At 45.0% G+C, this 23,200-nt stretch overlaps 1 protein-coding gene across 2 annotated transcripts in view; it reads right to left on the reverse strand.

Moving 5' to 3' along the window:
- Positions 1-14,367: 14,367 nt before the first annotated feature.
- LOC139378878 (alpha-actinin-3-like) overlaps positions 14,368-23,200 on the reverse strand; it is a 30,554-nt gene continuing 21,721 nt past the window's right edge. The window contains exons 10-23 of one of the 2 annotated variants that reach the window (XR_011628340.1): positions 22,871-23,101; positions 22,469-22,616; positions 21,938-22,088; positions 21,657-21,765; positions 21,205-21,345; positions 20,766-20,948; positions 19,795-19,929; positions 18,145-18,324; positions 17,559-17,705; positions 17,147-17,212; positions 16,713-16,871; positions 16,520-16,596; positions 15,031-16,120; positions 14,368-14,955 (exon numbers count right to left, since the gene is read on the reverse strand). Coding sequence is in view for 1 of the 2 variants with exons in the window: in XM_071121448.1 (XP_070977549.1) it covers positions 16,039-16,120; positions 16,520-16,596; positions 16,713-16,871; positions 17,147-17,212; positions 17,559-17,705; positions 18,145-18,324; positions 19,795-19,929; positions 20,766-20,948; positions 21,205-21,345; positions 21,657-21,765; positions 21,938-22,088; positions 22,469-22,616; positions 22,871-23,101 (1,809 nt within the window). In the remaining variant the exon portion in view is untranslated. Of the gene's footprint in view, positions 16,121-16,519; positions 16,597-16,712; positions 16,872-17,146; positions 17,213-17,558; positions 17,706-18,144; positions 18,325-19,794; positions 19,930-20,765; positions 20,949-21,204; positions 21,346-21,656; positions 21,766-21,937; positions 22,089-22,468; positions 22,617-22,870; positions 23,102-23,200 lie in introns of both variants that reach the window. The other variant, XM_071121448.1, reaches the window with a different exon arrangement.

The raw sequence follows: 23,200 nt of genomic DNA on the forward strand, positions 1-23,200 counted from the left end.
ATGTGTTGTTGTTTCGTAAACTCCATGTTCAGTTGGATGAGAGCACGGATGGCCAGCGATCAAGCGTCAGGGTCAAACACACAATAATTGTCTGTGGCGCAATTGGTTAGTGCATTAGACTGTCAATCTAAAGGTTGGTGCTTTGACACCACCCAGGGATGCCATTTTTCAGATTGTAGAGATGTGAACTGACCCTTCCTCACTTGTTGTGAGCTTCCATGAGACTTTGGCCTGCTGAGGGTCAGTATAACCACAAGAATCTGTGGTGCAATTGGTTGGCACGTTAGACTGTTAATTTAAAAGTTGGTGATTTGAGCCCACCCAGGGATGCTGTCTTTCCATTTCTCGTGATGTGGTAAGACCTTCCTGACCTTATAGCAAGCTTGCTTGTTTCCTTCTTGTCGCGTGATTGGTGTGTTGTTGAACATGAAAGATGACAAGTTACAATACCTACTGGTAAAATGGCAGTCAATAGTCTCTGATTCTCTGTTACTCAGTAGCTTGATTATTCTGTGGTCTCCAAGGAACATATAAATTATCATTTTTAATCCAGGTAGAATGACAACGTAAATTATGTCATTCTGGAATGAAAAACCTAAGCATTTATATTTATATTTATATTGAATGAGAAAAGAGACTGTAACGTTCTTTGCTTCACGGAAACATGGCTCACTCGAGACACGCTACGGGAGTCGGTACAGCCAGCTGGTTTCTTCACACATCGCGCCGACAGAAACAAGCATCTTTCTGTTAAGAAGAGGGGCGGGGGAGTATGCCTTATGATTAACGAGACGTGTTGTGATCATAACAACACACAGGAACTCAAGTCCTTCTGTTCACCTGACTTAGAATTCCTCACAATCAAATGTCGACCGCATTATCTACCAAGAGAATTCTCTTCGATTATAATCACAGCCGCATATATTCCCCCCAAGCAGACACATCGATGGCCCTGAACAAACTTTATTTGACTCTATGTAAACTGGAAACCACATATCCTGAGACTGCATTCATTGTAGCTGGGGATTTTAACAAGGCTAATCTGAAAACAAGACTCCCTAAATTCTATCAGCATATCGATTGTGCTACGAGGGCTGGTAAAACCCTGGATCATTGTTATTCTAACTTCCGCGACGCAAATAAGGCCCTCCCCCGCCCTCCTTTCGGAAAAACTGACACGACTCCATTTTGTTGCTCCCTGCCTATAGACAGAGACTAAAACAGGAAGCTCCCGCGCTCAGGTCTGTTCAACTCTGGTCCGTCCAATCTAATTCCACGCTTCAAGATTGCTTCGATCACGTGGATTGGGATATGATCCGCACTGCATCAAACAACAACATTGACGAATACGCTGATTCGTGAGCGAGTTTATTAGCAAGTGCATCGGCAATGTCGTACCCACAGCAACTATTAAAACATTCCCAAACTAGAAACCGTGGATTGATGGCAGCATTTGCGCGAAACTGAAAGCGTGAACCACTGCTTTTAACCAGTGCAAGGCGACCGGAAACATGACCGAATACAAACAGTGTAGCTATTCCCTCCGCAAGGCAATCAAACAAGCTAAGCGTCAGTATAGAGACAAAGTAGAGTCGCAATTCAACGGCTTAGACACAAGAGGTATGTGGCAGGGTCTACAGTCAATCACGGATTAAAAAAGAAAACCAGCCCCGTTGCGGACCAGGGTGTCTTGCTCTCAGACAGACTAAACAACGTCTTTGCTCGCTTTGAGGACAATACAGTGCCACTGACACGGCCTGCTACCAAAACCTGCGGATATGCAGCCGATATGAGTAAAACATTTAAACGTATTAACCCCAGCCGTGTCCTCAGAGCATGCGCAGACCAGCTGGCTGGTGTGTTTACGGACATATTCAATCAATCCTTATCCCAGTCTGCTGTTCCCACATGCTTCAAGAGGGCCACCATTGTTCCTGTTCCCAAGAAAGCTAAGGTAACTGAGCTAAAAGACTACCGCCCCGCCCCGTAGCACCCACTTCCGTGCTTTGAGAGACTAGTCAAGGACCATATCACCTCCACCCTACCTGACACCCTAGACCCACTCCAATTTGCTTACCGCCCCAATAGGTCCACAGACGACGCAATCGCAACCACACTTCCCTAATCCATTTTGACAAGAAGAATACCTATGTGAGAATGCTGTTCATCGACAACAGCTCAGCATTTAACACCATAGTACCCTCCAAACTCGTCATCAAGCTCGAGACCCTGGGTCTCGACCCCGCCCTGTGCAACTGGGTACTGGACTTCCTGATGGGCCGCCCCCAGGTGGTGAGGGTAGGTAACTACTGATCCTCAACACTGGGGCCCCACAAGGGTGTGTTCTGAGCCCTCTCCTGTACTCCCTGTTCACCCACGACTGCGTGGCCATGCACGTCTCCAACTCAATCATCAAGTTTGCAGACTACAACAGTGGTAGGCTTGATTACCAACAACGACGAGACAGCCTACAGGGAGGAGGTGAGGGCCCTCGGGGTGTGGTGTCAGGAAAATAACCTGACACTCAACGTCAACAAAACAAAGGAGATTATCGTGGACTTCAGGAAACAGCAGAGGGAGCACCCCCCTATCCACATCGACGGGACAGTAGTGGACAGGGTAGTAAGTTTTAAGTTCCTCAGCATACACATCACAGACAAACTGAATTGGTCCACCCACATAGACAGCGTGGTGAAGAAGGCGCAGCAGCGCCTCTTCACCCTCAGGAGGCTAAAGAAACTACCTGCCCTCCAGGACATCTACACCACCCGATGTCACAGGAAGGCCATTAAGATCTTCAAGGACAACAACAACCCGAACCACTGTCTGTTCACCCCACTATCATCCAGAAGGCGAGGTCAGTACAGGTGCATCAAAGCATGGACCGAGAGACTGAAAATCAGCTTCTATCTCAAGGCCATCAGACTGTTGAACAGCCACCACTAACATTGAGTGGCTGCCAACATACTGACTCAACTCCAGCCACTTTAATAATGGAAAAATTGATGTAAAAAATGTATCACTAGCCACTTTAACAATGCCACTTAATATAATGTTTACATACCCTACATTACTCATCTCATATGTATATACTGTACTCTATACCATCTACTGTATCTTGCCATCTTTATGTAATACGTGTATCACTAGCCACTTTAAACAATGCCACTTTTATATGTTTACATACCCTACATTACTCATCTTATATGTATATACTGTACTCGATACCATCTACTGCATCTTGCCTATGCCGTTCTGTACCATCACTCATTCATATATTTTTATGTAAATATTCTTCATCCCTTTACACTTGTGTGTATAAAGAAGTTGTTGTGAAATTGTTAGGTTAGATTACTCGTTGGTTATTACCGCATTGTCGGAACTAGAAGCACAAGCATTTCGCTACACTCGCATTAACATCTGCTCACTGTGTGTATGTGTTCAATTAACATTTGATTTGATTTGATTGTGCTTAGGGTGGAGACTGGACAAGTACACAGTCATCACAAAAATTGAGAAACATTTTTCCTCGGGTGCTTTTAAATATGTCACAGTCCTGTTTACTCATGGTGACCAACAGTCTGAAGGTAAGTGAAAACAAATAAGAAACTGAGTGAATTTGTAGAGAATTGTGGAGGCCGCTGTCACATCAACATCAAATACTGGAACAAGTGTCAACAGGATGAGTACAGAAGCAACCAGTACCAAGTAGCAGGACTACTCAACAACATAGAGAAGATGGTGTTGCGTTGCAACTGAGAGAACAGAGGAGGGTGCTACACCAACATGCTCCAAGCAGCAGAGAGAGAGAAGAACAAGTATCTTAAATAAAGTAGTAGCAGCAGGAGAAGAAGAAGCAGGAAAAGCAGCTGTGGTCGAGATGGGAGCTGTAGTTGCGGTGGAGACACGGACAACCATTGGAGGGGGTGCAGGGTTAAGCATAGCTGCAGGGGTTGTTGCTGGAACAGCAGCATTATCAGGAGCAAAAAGAGGGGGGATAGTTGGAGCTGCTGTAACGGAGGATGCAGAGATACCAGGAGAGGGCAGAGATACCAGGAGAGGGCAGAGATACCAGGAGAAGGTAGAGACACCAGGAGAGGCAGCAAAGAAACCAGCTGAGGCAGTCTGGAGGAGTATTTTAGATATAATAAAAACAAAAAGTGTGTCAGGGGTGTACAAAAAACTGAATGATAAGGTTGAGGCATAAAAGTGTTTCAATATTGTCACGTTCTGACCTTTATTTCCTTTGTTTTGTCGTTATTTAGTATGGTCAGGGTGTGAGTTGGGGTGGGCAGTCTGTTTGTTTTTCTATGATTTGGGGATTTCTATGTTTCGGCCTAGTATGGTTCTCAATCAGAGGCAGGTGTCATTAGTTGTCTCTGATTGAGAATCATACTTAGGTAGCCTGGGTTTCACTGTTTGTTTGTGGGTGATGGTCTATGTTAGTTGCTTGTGTCAGCACAGTTCTCATTATAGCTTCACGGTCGTTATTTTGTTTATTGTTTTGTATAGTTTGTATTCAGTGTTCAGTGCTTTCTTTAATTAAAAAAGCATCATGAACACATACCACGCTGCATTTTGGTCCGCTTCATACGACGATCGTGACAAATATTATATTTGACTATGAACAGTCGTGGCCATAAGTTTTGAGAATGACACAAATATTAATTTTCACAAAGTCTGCGGCCTCAGTTTGTATGATGGCAATTTGCATGTACTTCAGAATGTTATGAAGAGTGATCAGATGAATTGCAATTAATTGCAAAGTATCTCTTTGCCATGCAAATGAATGGAATCCCCCAAAAACATTTCCACTGCATTTCAGCCCTGCCACAAAAGGACCAGCTGACTTCATGTCAGTGATTCTCACAGGTGTGAGTGTTGATGAGGACAAGGCTGGAGATCACTCTGTGATGCTGATTGAGTTCGAATAACAGACTGGAAGCATCAAAAGGATGGTGGTGCTTAGAAACATTGTTCTTCCTCTGTCAATCATGGTTACCTGCAAGGAAACACATGCCGTCATCATTGCTTTGCACAAAAAGGACTTCACAGGCAAGGATATTGCTGCCAGTAAGATTGCACCTAAATCAATCATTTATCGGCTCATCAAGAACTTCAAGGAGAGTGGTTCAATTGTTGTGAAGAAGGCTTCAGGGTGCCCAAGAAAGTCCAGCAAGCGTCAGGACCGTCTCCTAAAGTTGATTCAGCTGCGGAATCGGGGCACCACCAGTACAGAGATTGCTCAGGAATGGCAGCAGGCAGGTGTGAGTGCTTCTGCACACACAGTGAGGCGAAGACTTTTGAGGATGACCTGGTGTCAAGAAGGGCAGCAAAGAAGCCCCTTCTCTCCAGGTAAAACATCAGAGACAGACTGATATTCTGCAAAAGGTACAGGGATTGGACTGCTGAGGACTGGGGTAAAGTCATTTTCTCTGATGAATCCACTTTCCGATTGTTTGGGGCATCTGTAGAAAAAGCTTGTCTAGAGAAGACAAGGTGAGCGCTACCATCAGTCCTGTGTCATGCCAACAGTAAAGCATCCCGAGACCATTCATGTGTGGGGTTGCTTCTCAGCCATGGGAGTGGGCTCACTCACAATTTTGCCTAAGAACACAGCCATGAATAAAGAATTGTCTAACACATCCACCCAGAGCAACTTCTCCCAACCATCCAGGAACAGTTTGGTGGTGAACAATGCCCTTTCCAGCATGATGGAGCACCTTGCCATAAGGCAAAAGTGATAACTAAGTGGCTCGGGGAACAAAACATCAATATTTTGGGTCCACGGCCAGGAAACTCCCCAGACCTTAATCCCATTGAGAACTTGTGGTCAATCCTCAAGAGGCGGGTGGACAAACAAAAACCCACAAATTCTGACAAACTCCAAGCATTGATTATGCAAGAATGGGCTGCCATCCGTCAGGATGTGGCCCAGAAGTTAATTGACAGCATGTCAGGGTGGATTGCAGAGGTCTTGAAAAAGAAGGGTCAACACTGCAAATATTGACTCTTTGCATCAACTTCATGTAATTGTCAATAAAAGCATTTGACACTTATGAAATGCTTGTTATTATACTTCAGTATTCCATAGTAACATCTCACAAAACTATCTAAAGACACTGAGGCAGCAGACTTTATGAAAATGTATATTTGTGTCATTCTCAAAACATTTGGCCACGACTGTACACACCAGTCATTGCTGTACCATAGCAGAAAAAAACAGTTTATGTCTTGTGAAAATCAAGTGACTGTTAATATGGCATGGTTTTAACAGAATTACAGTAGCAAATGTTTGATTGAATGTCTGCTATTTTCAGTTGATTCTAAGAATATTATCCCCTTTTGATGTAAATTATGTCTTGAGTAAAATGGGGGGGGGAACACAAAATAACACAATATATATAACATGCATGATTATAATACTGTATGAGTTGAAAGAACTGGAGACATAGAAGTGGCTAATAAAGTATTATTTAACATGTCAGGGTTTCTCTTTTCACCACCTAATAGCATTAAATGTACAGTAAGTGTAGTCAATGAAATCTCTCAACTCACTTTATAAAATCTTCTTGTTTTTCTTATGATCACCATGATACTTTCTGTATTCACTCTTTTAAATGATTAGTGAAATGACATGTAGTCCCTACTTTGTTCATTAAACACAATAAAATAGCTATTTTGTTCAAATCCGTTGATGTTTCTGTGTACATTACAACAAGGGGTTCTAAGGGCAGCTCTACCTGATCATTTAAGTTTTGACAAGAAATGTGATTGGTTAAGTTTAATCAGTCAATTCCAATCATGTTGTTATAGGAGCTGCTCTGCTATTAGGGCAGAACTTGTGATTGGTTACGTTTAGGCTCTGTGACGTTAGGCACAGGGACGCCCCTCACTCACCACCAACCTGCCTCCTTTTACCGGTGTGGTCACACTGATGTTTTCCCGAAACCGATGGCTTTCACGGTTGTGACTTTACGTGGCAGGCTAGGGAAACTAACGCAATTAACATTGCATTTTAGGAGAATTAACGTTGCATGTTGGAGGAGAATTAACGTTGCATGTTAGAGGAGAATTAACGTTGCATGTTAGAGGAGAATTAACGTTGCATGTTAGAGGAGAATTAACGTTGCATGTTAGAGGAGAATTAACGTTGCATGTTAGGATAATTAAAGTAGCAGGTTAGGAGAATTAGGTTAGGAAAGTGTTAGGCTTAAGTTTAGCTAAAATGCTGCAGTTGTCCCCGACACAACTCGAACACGTAACTTTTAGCCTGTAGCTGTATTCCATCTAGCCGCAACTGTAGATGCCATCAGTACCCAAATCTAACTGCCTGTAACTCAGGACCTGAAGCAAGGATATGCATATCCTTGATATAATTTACAAAAAAAGACTTTGAAGTTTGAGGAAATGTGAAATTAATGTAGGAGAATGTAACACATTAGACCTGGTAAAAGATAATACAAAGAAAAAAGCATGCGTTTATTTTTTTCATCGTCTTTGAAATGCAAAAGAAAGCCATAATGTACTATTCCAGGTTAGGCTCAATTTAGATATTGGCCACTAGATGGCAGCGGTTTATGTGCATAGTTTTAGACTGATTCAATGAACCATTGCAGTTCTGTTCAAAATGTTATATCAAGACTGCCCAAATGTGTCTAATTGGTTTATTAATACATTTTCAAGTTCATAACTGTGCCTTCTACAAACAATAGCATAGTATTCTGCCTCTGTAATAGCTACTGTAAATTGGACAGTGCAGTTAACTTACATTCTTGTTAAGCTTTCTGCCCATATTAGATATATCTATGTCATGGCAAATGATCTTGTTACTTACAACCTCATGCTAATCACATTAGCCTACATTAGCTCAACCGTCCTGCAGGGGGGGGGGGGACACCGATCCTGTAAAGGTTAACAAGATTAAATAAGGAAAACTCCACTGAACTATTTAAGAATAGAGTGTATGAATTGGTTCAAATCAATCAAATCAAATTTTTATTTGTCACATACACATGGTTAGCAGATGTTAATGCGAGTGTAGCGAAATGCTTGTGCTTCTAGTTCCGACAATGCAGTAATAACAAGTAATCTAACTAACAATTCCAAAACTACTGTCTTGTACACAGTGTAAGGCAGGGGTGTCAAAGTCAAATGGACGGAGGGCCAAATAAAAAAATCAGCTACAAGACGAGGGCCGGACTGTTCGAATGTTCATTGAAAAAATTTTAAATGACGCATATAGTCTAGTGAACCTAATTGAACCTACTGAAAACCTAACAAATATATTACAATATGATCAGATAAATAAAGCAATATTTTCTTATGGCTCTGTCAGTAATCTTTAATTTTCAACAGACACAAAAGACAAATTTCCTTTATATAAATATCCCCATAACATGAACATTAAATGAAAGAAACCGGTATTCAAGGCACCATCAGTAGACTATATTTTCTATTTTAGCAAAAGTGGGCTAAATTTACTTCAAAGAAAAAACAATAATAGCAATTTTCTATCATCCACTCAACTGAAATATTTTTAAAATATAATTGGATTGAAATACAAAAAAATAAAGTGCAAAAATCTATTAATCAAAAACAACACTTTGTTTAAGGAGAAGTAACATGCAGTGAAAACAAATATTAAATTTTAACTTTTAAACTTGAACTGAGTAAAAACTCTAAATATGTGATTGCACAGTAATGTTCACTTGTTTGAGGTTGAGGGTGATACTTGGTGGTGTCCCATCTTTTCCACAAGTTCATCAATGTTCGGGGTAAGGCTCTGAGCTGAAGAAATCCTCAGAATTGAGTGGTGTTCAGCAGTAAGTCGACTTCTGTGTGATGTTTTGTTCAGGTTCATCAAAGAAAACAGTTGTTCACACAGGTATGTGCTGCCAAACATAGACAACGTTTGAGCAGCCTGGATGCGCAGCTGGGGCATTGTGCCGGGGAGGAAACGGGCGAACTCCGCAGCACCCACTGCCGCATATTTTGCCCTCAGTGCATCATTGCATTGGAGGTCAATCAACTCCATTTGGAGGTTTGGTGGTGAGCTTTCCACGTCAACAGCAAATGGGTTACCGAGCAGTTCCAACCTGCTTTTTTGTGCTTCAAAGTCAGCAAATCGGCGTCGAAAGTCAGCGGCAAGCATACCTATTTTATCAGCCAACTGTGTGCTCGGGAACGCACTGGTAGAGAGCTTCTCTTTCATGGTCTGGCAGCTGGGAAAGTGGCTCAAATTTTCTTTCCGCATCTGCGTCTCCCACAGAGTCAGTTTGGTTTTAAATGCCTTCACTGTACTGTACATATCAGAGATGACACGATCCCGACCCTGCAGCTGCAAGTTTATTGCATTCAGATGACTCGTAATGTCACACAGAAAAGCCATTTCACACAGAAACATTTCGTCTCGGAGTTGTGTTGTGTCTTTCCCTTTGCTGTCCAAGAACAGACAAATCTCCTCACGAAGCTCGAAACATCTTTGAAGCACCTTTCCCTGGCTTAGCCATCGCACCTCTGTGTGATAAGGCAAATCACCATGCTCCGTTTCTAACTCCGTCAGAAATGCCTTGAACTGGCGGTGATTCAAACCTTTGGCTCTGATAAAGTTAACTGTGCGCGTGATGATGCTCATTACATGCTCCATTTTCAAGGCTTTACCGCACAACGCTTCCTGGTGTATGATACAATGATAAGCTGTCAGCTCACCTGTCGCGTTTTCCTCTTGCATCTTTTCCCGTATCTTCGCCACCAGTCCGCTCCTGTGTCCACACATCGCAGGTGCTCCGTCGGTTGTCAAACCCACGAGTTTTTCCCAAGGCAGCTCCATCTCATTTACACATCTTGACACCTCTTCATACAAATCATGCCCCGTAGTTGTGCCATGCATAGGACGTAAAGCCAAAAACTCCTCTGTCACGCTTAGGTTGGAGTCCACTCCGCGGATGAAAATTGACAACTGGGCAATGTCAGAAATGTCGGTGCTCTCATCCACAGCCAAGGAATATGCAATAAAATCTTTTCCCTTTTTCACAAGCTGCTCTTTTAGATTGATGGACAACTGGTCTACTCTCTCGGCAATGGTGTTTCTGCTCAGACTCACATTTAAAAAGAGTTGCCTTTTTTCTGGGCAAACTTCGTCACAAACTTTAATCATGCAGTTTTTGATGAAATCCCCCTCCGTAAATGGCCGGGCTGATTTAGCGATCTCTTCTGCCAAAATAAAACTGGCCTTGACAGTTGCGTCCGCGTGTGTGTCCGCGTGTTTCGTTTCATAATGTCGTCTCAGATTATACTCTTTCAGTACCGCCACACTTTCTCCACACAGAAGACACACAGGTTTTCCAGCTACCTTCGTGAACATATACTCCGACTCCCACCTTGTTTGAAACCCCCGGTTCTCAGTATCCACCTTCCGTTTTGCCATTTTTGATGGGTATCTGAAAGTTAATTTTACTGTGATGCTGACGACTGCTGTGCCAATAAATATTGAAATGAAGCAGCCTACTGCTCGGTGCGTCACCTTTGCATTGTGGGAAATGTAGTATTGGTGCGTGTAAAAGATCTGCGGGCTGCCGGCTTGCTGCGGGCCGGTTCTAATAATAAATCAAGATCATCCCAGGGGCCGTAAAAAACCTTCTTGCGGGCCGGATGTGGCCCGCGGGCCTTGACTCTGACATATGTGGTGTAAGGGGATAAAGAATATGTACATAGGATATATGAATGAGTGATGGTACAGAGCAGCATAGGCAAGATACAGTAGATGGTATCGAGTACAGTATGTACAAATGAGATGAGTATGTAAACAAAGTGGCATAGTTTAAAGTGGCTAGTGATACATGTATTACATAAGGATACAGTCGATGATATAGAGTACAGTATATACGTATGCATATGAGATTAATAATGTAGGGTAAGTAACATTATATAAGGTAGCATTGTTTAAAGTGGCTAGTGATATATTTACATCATTTCCCATCAATTCCCATTATTAAAGTGGCTGGAGTTGAGTCAGTGTCAGTGTGTTGGCAGCAGCCACTCAGTGTTAGTGGTGGCTGTTTAACAGTCTGATGGCCTTGAGATAGAAGCTGTTTTTCAGTCTCTCGGTCCCAGCTTTGATGCACCTGTACTGACCTCGCCTTCTGGATGATAGCGGGGTGAACAGGCAGTGGCTCAGGTGGTTGATGTCCTTGATGATCTTTATGGCCTTCCTGTGACATCGGGTGGTGTAGGTGTCCTGGAGGGCAGGTAGTTTGCCCCCGGTGATGCGTTGTGCAGACCTCACTACCCTCTGGAGAGCCTTACGGTTGAGGGCGGTGCAGTTGCCATACCAGGCGGTGATACAGCCCGCCAGGATGCTCTCGATTGTGCATCTGTAGAAGTTAGTGAGTGCTTTTGGTGACAAGCCAAATTTCTTCAGCCTCCTGAGGTTGAAGAGGCGCTGCTGCGCCTTCTTCACGATGCTGTCTGTGTGAGTGGACCAATTCAGTTTGTCTGTGATGTGTATGCCGAGGAACTTAAAACTTGCTACCCTCTCCACTACTGTTCCATCGATGTGGATAGGGGGGTGTTCCCTCTGCTGTTTCCTGAAGTCCACAATCATCTCCTTAGTTTTGTTGACGTTGAGTGTGAGGTTATTTTCCTGACACCACACTCCGAGGGCCCTCACCTCCTCCCTGTAGGCCGTCTCGTCGTTGTTGGTAATCAAGCCTACCACTGTTGTGTCGTCCGCAAACTTGATGATTGAGTTGGAGGCGTGCGTGGCCATGCAGTCGTGGGTGAACAGGGAGTACAGGAGAGGGCTCAGAACGCACCCTTGTGGGGCCCCAGTGTTGAGGATCAGCGGGGAGGAGATGTTGTTGCCTACCCTCACCACCTGGGGGCGGCCCGTCAGGAAGTCCAGTACCCAGTTGCACAGGGTGGGGTCGAGACCCAGGGTCTCGAGCTTGATGACGAGCTTGGAGGGTACTATGGTGTTGAATGCCGAGCTGTAGTCGATGAACAGCATTCTCACATAGGTATTCCTCTTGTCCAGATGGGTTAGGGCAGTGTGCAGTGTGGTTGAGATTGCATCGTCTGTGGACCTATTTGGGCGGTAAGCAAATTGGAGTGGGTCTAGGGTGTCAGGTAGGGTGGAGGTGATATGGTCCTTGACTAGTCTCTCAAAGCACTTCATGATGACGGATGTGAGTGCTACGGGGCGGTAGTCGTTTAGCTCAGTTACCTTAGCTTTCTTGGGAACAGGAACAATGGTGGCCCTCTTGAAGCATGTGGGAACAGCAGACTGGTATAGGGATTGATTGAATATGTCCGTAAACACACCGGCCAGCTGGTCTGCGCATGCTCTGAGGGCGCGGCTGGGGATGCCGTCTGGGCCTGCAGCCTTGCGAGGGTTAACACGTTTAAATGTCTTACTCACCTCGGCTGCAGTGAAGGAGAGACCGCATGTTTTCGTTGCAGGCCGTGTCAGTGGCACTGTATTGTCCTCAAAGCGGGCAAAAAAGTTATTTAGTCTGCCTGGGAGCAAGACATCCTGGTCCGTGACTGGGCTGGATTTCTTCCTGTAGTCCGTGATTGACTGTAGACCCTGCCACATGCTTCTTGTGTCTGAGCCGTTGAATTGAGATTCTACTTTGTCTCTGTACTGGCGCTTAGCTTGTTTGATAGCCTTGCGGAGGGAATAGCTGCACTGTTTGTATTCGGTCATGTTACCAGACACCTTGCCCTGATTAAAAGCAGTGGTTCGCGCTTTCAGTTTCACAGGAATGCTGCCATCAATCCACGGTTTCTGGTTAGGGAATGTTTTAATCGTTGCTATGGGAACGACATCTTCAACGCACGTTCTAATGAACTCGCACACCGAATCAGCGTATTCGTCAATGTTGTTATCTGACGCAATACGAAACATCTCCCAGTCCACGTGATGGAAGCAGTCTTGGAGTGTGGAGTCAGCTTGGTCGGACCAGCGTTGGACAGACCTCAGCGTGGGAGCCTCTTGTTTTAGTTTCTGTCTGTAGGCAGGGATCAACAAAATGGAGTCGTGGTCAGCTTTTCCGAAAGGGGGGCGGGGCAGGGCCTTATATGCGTCGCGGAAGTTAGAGTAACAATGATCCAAGGTCTTTCCACCCCTGGTTGCGCAATCGATATGCTGATAAAATTTAGGGAGTCTTGTTTTCAGATTAGCCTTGTTAAAATCCCCAGCTACAATGAATGCAGCCTCCGGATAAATCGTTTCCAGTTTGCAGAGAGTTAAATAAAGTTCGTTCAGAGCCATCAATGTGTCTGCTTGGGGGGGGATATATACGGCTGTGACTATAATCGAAGAGAATTCTCTTGGTAGATAATGCGGTCTACATTTGATTGTGAGGAATTCTAAATCAGGTGAACAGAAGGATTTGAGTTCCTGTGTGTTTCTTTCATCACACCATGTCATGTTGGCCATGAGGCATACGCCCCCGCCCCTCTTCTTACCAGAAATATGTTTGTTTCTGTCAGCGCGATGCGTGGAGAAACCCGTTGGCTGCACCGCTTCGGATAGAGTCTCTCCAGTGAGCCATGTTTCAGTGAAGCAAAGGACGTTACAGTCTCTGATGTCCCTCTGGAATGCTACCCTTGCTCGGATTTCATCAACCTTGTTGTCAAGAGACTGGACATTGGCAAGAAGAATGCTAGGGAGTGGTGCACGGTGTGCCCGTCTCCGGAGTCTGACCAGAAGACCGCCTCGTTTCCCTCTCTTTCGGAGTCGTTTTTTGGGGTCGCTGCATAGGATCCACTCCGTTGTCCTGTTTGTAAGGCAGAACACAGGATCCGCTTCGCGAAAAACATATTCTTGGTCGTACTGATGGTGAGTTGACGCTGATCTTATATTCAGTAGTTCTTCTCGACTGTATGTAATGAAACCTAAGATGACCTGGGGTACTAATGTAAGAAATAACACGTAAAAAAACAAAAAACTGCATAGTTTCCTAGGAACGCGAAGCGAGGCGGCCATCTCTGTCGGCGCCGGCAGATGAGGTTGCCAGAACTGTCATGTTTAGAATGACCCCGAGTGTCTGGCTGAAGTGCTCTGCTGATATGCACTGTGAATGGATTTTGTCTATATATCCAATAAACTCAGTTTCATATTACATTTTCATTCTTGAATGTTTATGCTTTATAAAGTCTGTAAGTCATAGAGACATTACCGTGTTTACATTTAAATAAGTCTTGCAGTTCCTTCTTGTATTTATGTCATATTTAATGAACCAGGAACTGCCCTGGACATTTCGGTTTACTTCTGAACAGTTGCAACCGATGTTTCTTCAACAGTATTGCCAGTCCCTTTATGGTGATCGATGGGAAATAAAAACACAACACAAAACTTCATATAGTAATATAGTTTTCCTTTTTTTATTTATTCCAAGGTGTGACTTTAACTTTGAAGGATTGTGTGGAAGCAAGCTCTTGTAGCGGGTGATAGAATAGAGGGGAAACAGGAGGAAGGGATAATAGAGAAGACAGAAGAGAGAATCCACGCAAAGGGGAGTTACTGGTTCTGTCGCTGTCCTAAATGACACCCTGTTCCCTCCGTAGTGCACTTGGCGACTTCGGATCAAGTCAAAAACTAGTGCACGACATAGGGAATTGGGTGCAGATTTGAGGATTGCCCACTGTCATTAGAATACCCTTGCTCACTTCATGGCTGACATTCTCAGGTTCTGTTTTAAACATGTCATGTTCCAGGCCAATTACATTGCAAATGGTTGAGTGCCACCTCATCAACTGTACATCAGATTGCTATACCATATGATGCGGTTAGCTGATATGGTTAACACGTATCCAGGCGTTGTGAGATCTGGCAGCCGTCTGCGGTGTGGTCAGCCTGGAACGCAGCCATCCTCTTATTGAACTGGACCATAACCTAAAAGCTTCCTTGCATAGATAGTTAGGCTACACCGAGTGCAAAATGGCACCCTATAACCTATGTAGTGCACTACTTTTGACTAGAGCCTATGGGGAATAGGGTGCCATTTTGGATGAAGCCTGGGCCTAGCTTTGTTTCACCATACCTGGACACAGGGTTCCTGAGTCCATATTCCTTTATCTCCAGAACATTACCTGATTTCCTTCTCTCTCGCTCTTTTTCACTACTCAACACCTCTACCTGTCTCTCGCTCCTCACAAAATGCACAGCAAGCAGACAACCTCAATATGGTTTCATTGGACATGATATGAAATAGTATATGTAAAATATTACATATTATATCTTTCTATTGGTGTTGTCAAATACCTGGTACAGATGGAGTGATGATCGAGGGATGAGACGGAGGAGAGAGGTGACCGACACGCTTCTTTCTGGCCATAACAGTTATACTCCTTTATCTTTGTATCCTCCAATCAAAATGAGCCTTGCTGTCAGCATCCTCACCCTATCCTCCAATCAAAAAGAATTCTTCCTGTCAGTGTCCTCACCCCTCTAAACAAGTTGATCAGAGATCAGAGGTTAACTACCTTTTACCCACAATTCACTGCTCTCTTCTGATGGCACCCTATACTCTCTGAAATACCAAATTACAACATTATGAAAGCATTGGGACAACATTACACGTTTCTGTGGAAAGAGAGGGGTGTTTGCATGGGGACGGGGAGCTGCTATAACGGATTTGTGTGTTGGGGGGGGAGATTCAACCATTCAACATGGACAGCATTTCTACTATAAACAGAGCATGCATCTGCATCAATACACAACCAACCAACCAACCAGTATTTCATTGTTTTCTTTTAAACCCTTCCAAATAATAGGAATTGTAATATTATTTGAGGAGGCGAGGTATAGGGCTGGGGAGTGTGGAAGGGGAAAAGAGGAGAGGGGAAGGGAAGGGGTAACTAAACCTCTCTCTGTACAGGAGGGAGAGGATGGAGGGAAGAAAGAGCAGGAGGAGAAGGAGGAGTTTTACAAGTCGCTCTCTCCATAGAGGAGAGGGGGAAAATGAAGGGAAGACGAGAGGAGGGGGAAAGGGGGTTTACAAGTCGCTCTCTCCATACAGGAGAGGGGGTTTACAAGTCGCTCTCTCCATAGAGTGCGCTGGAGAAAGAGATGTAGTCGAGGGCTCCGGCTGGGCCGTCGGCTCCAATGTACCTGGTCACAGAGATACATTATATTACCAGAGAGGTCTAATGTACCTGGTCACAGAGATACATTATATTACCAGAGAGGTCTAATGTACCTGGTCACAGAGATACATTAGACCTCTCTAGTAATATAATGTACCTGGTCATAGAGATACATTATATTACTAGAGAGGTCTAATGTACCTGGTCATAGAGATACATTATGTTACTAGAGCGGTCTAATGTACCTGGTAATAGAGATACATTATATTACTAGAGAGGTCTAATGTACCTGGTAATAGAGATACATTATATTACTAAAGTGGCCTGTGTCATAGCCACACACTTGTATAGGTTACACAGTTGTACACGTGTGACACAGGACAAATACAAGCACCCCCTATTTGACCTTTGTAATTCTGTGTACCTGGTCATGCGGCTGATGCAGTACTCAGCCTGCTCTGCGGGCAGCTCTCTGCGCAGCTCATCAACCGTGATGTAGGCCTGGGAGAGAGGAGGTATATATTTATTTATTTTCTATGTATTTATTTCATTGTATTTACCAGGTTGTCCCACAGATGTGAAAATAGATCTGGCCATATTAAAATGTTCTAGCTCACCTTGTCGGAGGCCAGGATCTTAAAGGAAGCCATGACCTGGTCAGCGGTGTCTGTCTCGGCCGTCTCACGGGTCATGAAGTCGATGAAGGCCTGGAAGGTGACCACGCCTGTGTTGTTTGAATCCACCAAGGTCATGATGCGGGCAAACTCCACCTCACCCTATTGGACAACATGTTACAGTAAATTAGAACACCTCGCCCTATTGGACAATATGTTACAATAGATTAGAACATCTCACCCTATTGGACAACACGTTAGAGTAGGTTATTTTCATATCATTGTTGAGGAGAACATGTTTTGAAACCTTTAGTATAAAAACGGATGCCAATCATACTATAACCGTATACAACCAGATAGAGCGCCGTCATTTTGAATAAAGGGACTGAGAAGAAATGAAGGTGAGGTCACTTCCTGTTGGTAGCTAGGCTACTCACCAGATCGTAACCCATGGAGATGAGACAGGCACGGAAGTCGTCGGGGTCCATCATGCCGTTTCTCTTCTGCAAAAGAGAGAGGGAGAACACAAGCATCAGTTTTTTGGATTGGACATGTGATCAATGAACGATGCAGTGACGCAATGACCAACGATTATGTGAAGGTGACACCCTAGAGACACTGTCGCTCCGTGTGGAGGTGGAGGTGGCAAGAAATCACTGACGATTCCAAATTCACACTTACAGTCAGTGTATTCAACTATGGTAGGTAAAAAATCATCACATATCACTGTCATTGCAAGTAAGACCTTCTTCAAAATAGTCACTTTCTGTCAAATCTGAGCCAGGAAGTAAAAAGACAAGTGGAAGAAATGCAAGTACAATAATATATTATATATATATATTTCTTTACCCTGTCGAAGTGATTGAAGGAGGCTCTGAACTCGTTGAGCTGCTCCTGGCTGATACCCTTGGCATCGCGGGTCAGAATCTGGTTCTCCACCTCGTTGATGGTGCGGGCGATGGTGGTCAGCAGCTGCTCCCAGCCCACACGGATATGCTGCAGAGGGAGAGAGGGAACGAGGGAGCGGAGAGTCACAAGCTTGACGTAATAATTGCATGCTCGGAATTTGGGACCAAATACTAAACTTTTGACTACTTTAATGCACTATAAGTGACACCTTATGACACATTCAAAAGGGGAACTAGATACATAAAGTGCACTAACTTCTAAACGGTAAAACTGATATGTATGAAAATACCCCAAAATTAAAGGCGACATTCTGTACTGTCGCCTCGTATAAAACATTTGATCTCAAATCCAATATTTTGGAGTATAGAGCCAAATTAAACGTTTTAGCTTCACTGTCCAAATAGGGGAGTACATGATATTTAACCTAGGATATAATATACTTTACTTCCATGGTGTAGTTGTGTGTTTGTTGTGTAGTTGTGTGCTGTGAAGTCAGTGTTTGTTGTGTAGTTGTGAGTTGTATTACCTCCATGGTGTAGTTGGTGTGTTTGTTGTCAAAGATGAGGGACTCCTGGCTGAGCTGGTGGTCTCCCTCCAGTTTGTCGATGTTACACTTGTAGTTGATAATGTTTTGTTCATACTGCTTGAGATTGTTCATCTGTTCCTCTAGAGAACCGGCGATGTCCACAGACACATGACCAATCTCCTGGAGAGGGAGAGAGGGGGTGGAGAAAAAGGAGGTAGTGAGAACTGAGAATGGATGACAGTTCAGGCGTCCGTATTCATAAAGCGTCAACGAGTGCTGATCTGGGATCAGATATTGAATCTAGGATTAGGTCCATTAATTATAATCTAAAAGGCAAAAGTGATCCTAGATCAGCTCTCCTACTCTGACCCATAAGTGTAGGTACAGTAGATGTTGCGAACCTCTGCGTGTTTGGGGTTCGGAGACCCTGTCGCTGCTTAGCCTGGGTACCAGTCTGTTTGTGCTAACATTTCACTTCTTGCCATACCAAACATGGCATAATGACATGGGAGTACAATGAGTGGAATGAGGATTTCACAAAAAAGGATTTCAAACTCGTAGGACCGTGTAGCTCTAGCTCAGTGGTCACCAACCGGTCGAACGCAACGATAAAGCCTTGCATTCCTTATTTGTATTTGTTTCGTGCTGTTGTCAGTAGGTGCACTTCGTTCAGCAGCCCTAGCACCGGGAAGACAAAGTGTTCCCATTTTATGGATCTGAAGGTAGAACTCAGCCTACCCGGCAGGCCCAGAGATCAAATCAAGTGCACCTATAGGCCTACCTCTGGCCAATCAGAAAGCTCAGATCACCGTGTCTGCACAGTTTCCTCGAGCCATGGACCGTAAAAAGAAGCCTCGAATGCACAATACAGTTGACACCGTGAGATTTAAAAACGTTTAAAACTATGACTAGAGCGACTCAATGAATACAGCAAAGAGATGCTGCTTTTATGAATAACTTCATGTCTAAGTTGTTATTCGGCACTGTCGACAGTTTGTTCAACACTTCCAGAAGCCAGAAAATGCACATTCTCCCTACTTCCACTCACACTACAACCAGTACTGCAGCTGCTACAAATGAGTACAGCAAAGTGTTCCGCTAAGCTTGCGTTGTTGTGATTAGCGGCGTTTGTCTTTTCTAATATCGAGGAATATTTCACTTTCTCTGGTCAATAGAAATAACAACATGAATTGGCGCACGAGGCAGAAATAATGTAGTGCGACTTGAGTTTCGCCATCAGCTGGAAGACTGTGTCCCCTCTTCTCAGCGGAGGGAGAGCTGAGGGACAGATGAGTCCAGTAAAAAAATATATATATATTATTATTATCCTCAATTAGCTGTGCCTCAACAGTAATACAACAAGTTATATTTCAAAATGGTCTGAGAAGAACAACATTGGCAGGGTAATTCCAGCATAGCCAATCTGCAGTGATAATGTATTGGGTCTATAGCCTACTGCACAAACCTCATTGCTACAGAACTGTTTTTAATTGGTTATTGTTGCATTTGCTTACGTTTTTTAATTCATGCTTTTGTTGTTGTTGTTGTTTTTTAATCCGAGCGGTAGATCTCCGCTTCCATTTCGACTCAGAAAGTGATCTCGACTCAGAAAAAGGTTGGTGACCACTGCTCTAGCTGAAGTAACTGTACCTCCATCTTGGTCTGGATCCAGGGTCCGATGATGTTGGCCTGGGCAGCGAACTGGCGCCTCAGCCTCTCGTTAGCCTGCTGCCTGGCCACCTCCTCCTGCAGCATCTGGTCCCTGAGAGGAACAAGGTGCTTCACCTACGGAGGGAGACAGGGACATTGGTTCATCAACACACTTGGTAGAGATGACGTTGCGTTACTCTGTAACTCGAGAGCAGAGCCCTATACTACGTACCGGATTTGAGGAGTTCGTGAGTTAACTTTGGACAACCTTGAGTTCAAACTCAGATAACCGGTACCACGAAAGTGGCTCACCTTTTAAGCCAAGTACATTTCTATGGCGACGAATCCTTCGGAACTAATCTGCTCCGGGGCTCACTAACTCAGAGCTATGTCGGAGCCGTGAGTTGAGGACCAATTAAACCAAACCCCCCCCCCCCCCCCCCCGCAAAGATTGCGTCATCATCCCTTTCGTTTGAGGAAGACGACTGATGAAATATTTGATTCATGAACTGTAATTTTGTGTGTTCAAAAACTGTAATGTCAAGATACCAATCGCGTTACACATTTCGTAATGGTAGAATGCATTTGAAACCTCACGCAGCGTAAAACTTTTGTATGACTTATTTTATCAACGGGAGAGGGATAAAACGGTGCTTGTTCATGGATTATTTCAGCATCGTCTCAGTGAAGTCAGTTACAACTTGGGTTGGAGCGAAAACCTTTACATGAGGGTACAAAGAGCTCTCCGGGAACAGGTTCGGAAAGTCCTGCTGTGTAACGCTTTGACATGAAGCAACTTACAGCCGTAGAGTGTGAGAAAAAACACACACTACAGAAACAATGATTGTCACAGGACAAGTGTCTCTTGACTACAATCTAGAGTGTAGAAACCTAGCCAGGGAAGGAAGTACAATTAAAATAGAAAACCATTTCAGCTCCTCTGTTGGCTTCCCAGAGTGTGTTGTACTCACCGCCTCCCACTTGTTAGTGATATCCTGGGGGGAGAGGTTGGTGTAGGGGTTGACTCCTGACAGCTTGATGCCGTAAGTCTGAGCGATCTTCACAATCTCGCTCTGGATGCCCATGGTGGCCATGCGTTCCTTATCAGCCTCTGGTAGGGTGGCCTTGAACTGGTCATGGGCTGTAATCAGAGACTGGAGAGGAGAGGAGGAGTGAGAATGGAGGGATACAGTGGGAAGGAGCGATAGAGAGAGATAGAGAGGATCAAAGGGTGTGGTGTGTGTCACATAACGAGAAGAGGGGGGGGGAATAAGGAGTGAGAATGGAGTGATATGGGAAATAACGAGAGAGAGCGAGGGAATGCAGAGAGAAACGAGAGGCCATCCGACCGTTAATGTTACGTATTGTACACACACACACGCGCTCACACACACACACATTCACACGTACATGGATCTCCTCGGTGCTGTGGACGATAAACATGTCCTGCAGATCCTCCATGGCTCCGTCCATCCAGTTGTTGAAGGGCGCCGCCCTCTTGGCGAACTCCAGGTACAGCTGGTCAATGGTCTCCCACAGTTTCTCCACGCGCTAGGAAAGACCAGGACAAGATGTAACATCCATATACAGTATGAAGCCATCCCTGCTAAGTAGTCACAGTAGCACATGTAATGGCTTGATATGACCACCACTAGTTGTTATTGGAATGGACAGGAGTTTTTCCTGAGACAGGTGACCTGGAACATCTCCTGGCTCGTGGTGGCTCAGTTGGTAAGAGGCTGTGTGCTCAGTTCCTGCAGGGATCACATTCTCCAACCAAAAGCGTCTGCTTAAGTGGCAGATATATATATATGATTATATTACGGTATCTGTTGTACGTGTGTACGTGTGTGGTTCAGTACCTCCAGGGAGTCCCTCCTCTTCTGCGTCAGCGTACCCAGGTTGTCCCACTGGTCACAGATGCCCTGGCAGCGGGCGTTCACAGAGGACGCGTCATGGTAGTCCAGCTCACTGAGAGAGAAACGGGCAAACACACTGATCAGTATCACGTCTCCAAGTACACACTGTACGTCAATCCCTTTTTTCTACAACTTCACTACATTTATCCTTTCTACCGCCACTCCCTCCTCCCACCGGTCCTCCACACCTCCCTCTCACCATCCCTCACTCCGTCCCTCCTTACTTGAGCTCCTGGGCGATAGCGGCGATCTGCTCCACTCGGTCCTGGTGAGCGGCCAGGTCAGACTCAAAGGCCTCGTGTTTCCTCATCAGAGCCCTGATCTCCATCAGAGAGGCCGACTCATAGTCCTTCATGGACAGCAGCTCTTCTTTACCTGGGGGAGAGACACAGTTAATACTCAGTCGTTATCGCTCTCTACCTCCCTAACCCCTTTACCTCTTGAAACCCCTTTACCTCTCCATTCTATCTCTCTATCCCCTTTACCTTTCCTCTCGGTTCTATCCCTCTATCCCCTTTACCTCTCCTCTCCGTTCTATCTCTCCATCCCCATCCACCTGTGAGCGCTGTGACGCATGACGTCTGAGGGTTGAAAGTTGATGTACTGTAGGGGCTTGACTCAAAGTGAATTTTACAATTCAAAATTGATACCGCGCCTCTCGCCCCTCACTCTCTACCCCCCACCTGCCTTTCCTCCCCTCTCGCTCTACACACCCCTCTCACCTCCCCTCCCTCTCTCACTCGCTCTGTTATTACCTGAGGTCCAGGACTGGTGCAGGGAACACTTCTGCTTGAACTTCTCAGCCAGGTGGTCCAGTCTCTCCAGACGTCTGATCTCAGTAAGAAGCCACTCCTCGTATCCCTTCTCCACCTGCTCCAGACCCTTCCATGCATTGGCTATGTCCTGGGGGAGGAGAGAGACGAAGATGGGGTATAACATGGGTAGTATTATAGATGGATGTCAGTTAGTTGGTTGACTATACTGGGTCTTGTAATGTTGGTGGAACAGTCGGATATCCAGGGGGTTCTTCTCAAAACTCTTTTGAACCACACCACAGTAAATTAGCTGTGATTTTAATGAAGAACCCGGGGTATGAAGTCGAGAGGGCTGCCAGGACAGTGTCACTCCCTGAGACGGGTGTGTGTGACGTCACCTACCGAGACCATCTTTCCCTCAGAGGGCATGAAGGCGGGCCGGTTGCTCAGCCTCAGCTTGGTCTGCAGGGTGTTGAAGTTGATCTCCAGCTGACACTTCTCCTGGACGCGGGGAGGCTTGTGGATGCGGCGGTAGTCCCTGAAGTCCTCCAGCTTCTGCTGCATGGCCTTCATCTGCTGCTCCGCCATGCGGTTCTCCAGCCACGGGATGGTCTTGCGGATCCACTCTAGCAACTAGGGAGAGGTAAGAGGTCAGGGGTCAGGGGGAGAAGAGTTGGTTGGGTGGTTACTTCAATTAAAAAACACACAGGTCCCGTTCAGGGCCAGTTTCCC

The sequence above is a fragment of the Oncorhynchus clarkii genome, chromosome 21 (genome assembly GCF_045791955.1).
Source record: "Oncorhynchus clarkii lewisi isolate Uvic-CL-2024 chromosome 21, UVic_Ocla_1.0, whole genome shotgun sequence".
In the NCBI taxonomy this organism is placed as follows: Eukaryota; Metazoa; Chordata; class Actinopteri; order Salmoniformes; family Salmonidae; genus Oncorhynchus; species Oncorhynchus clarkii.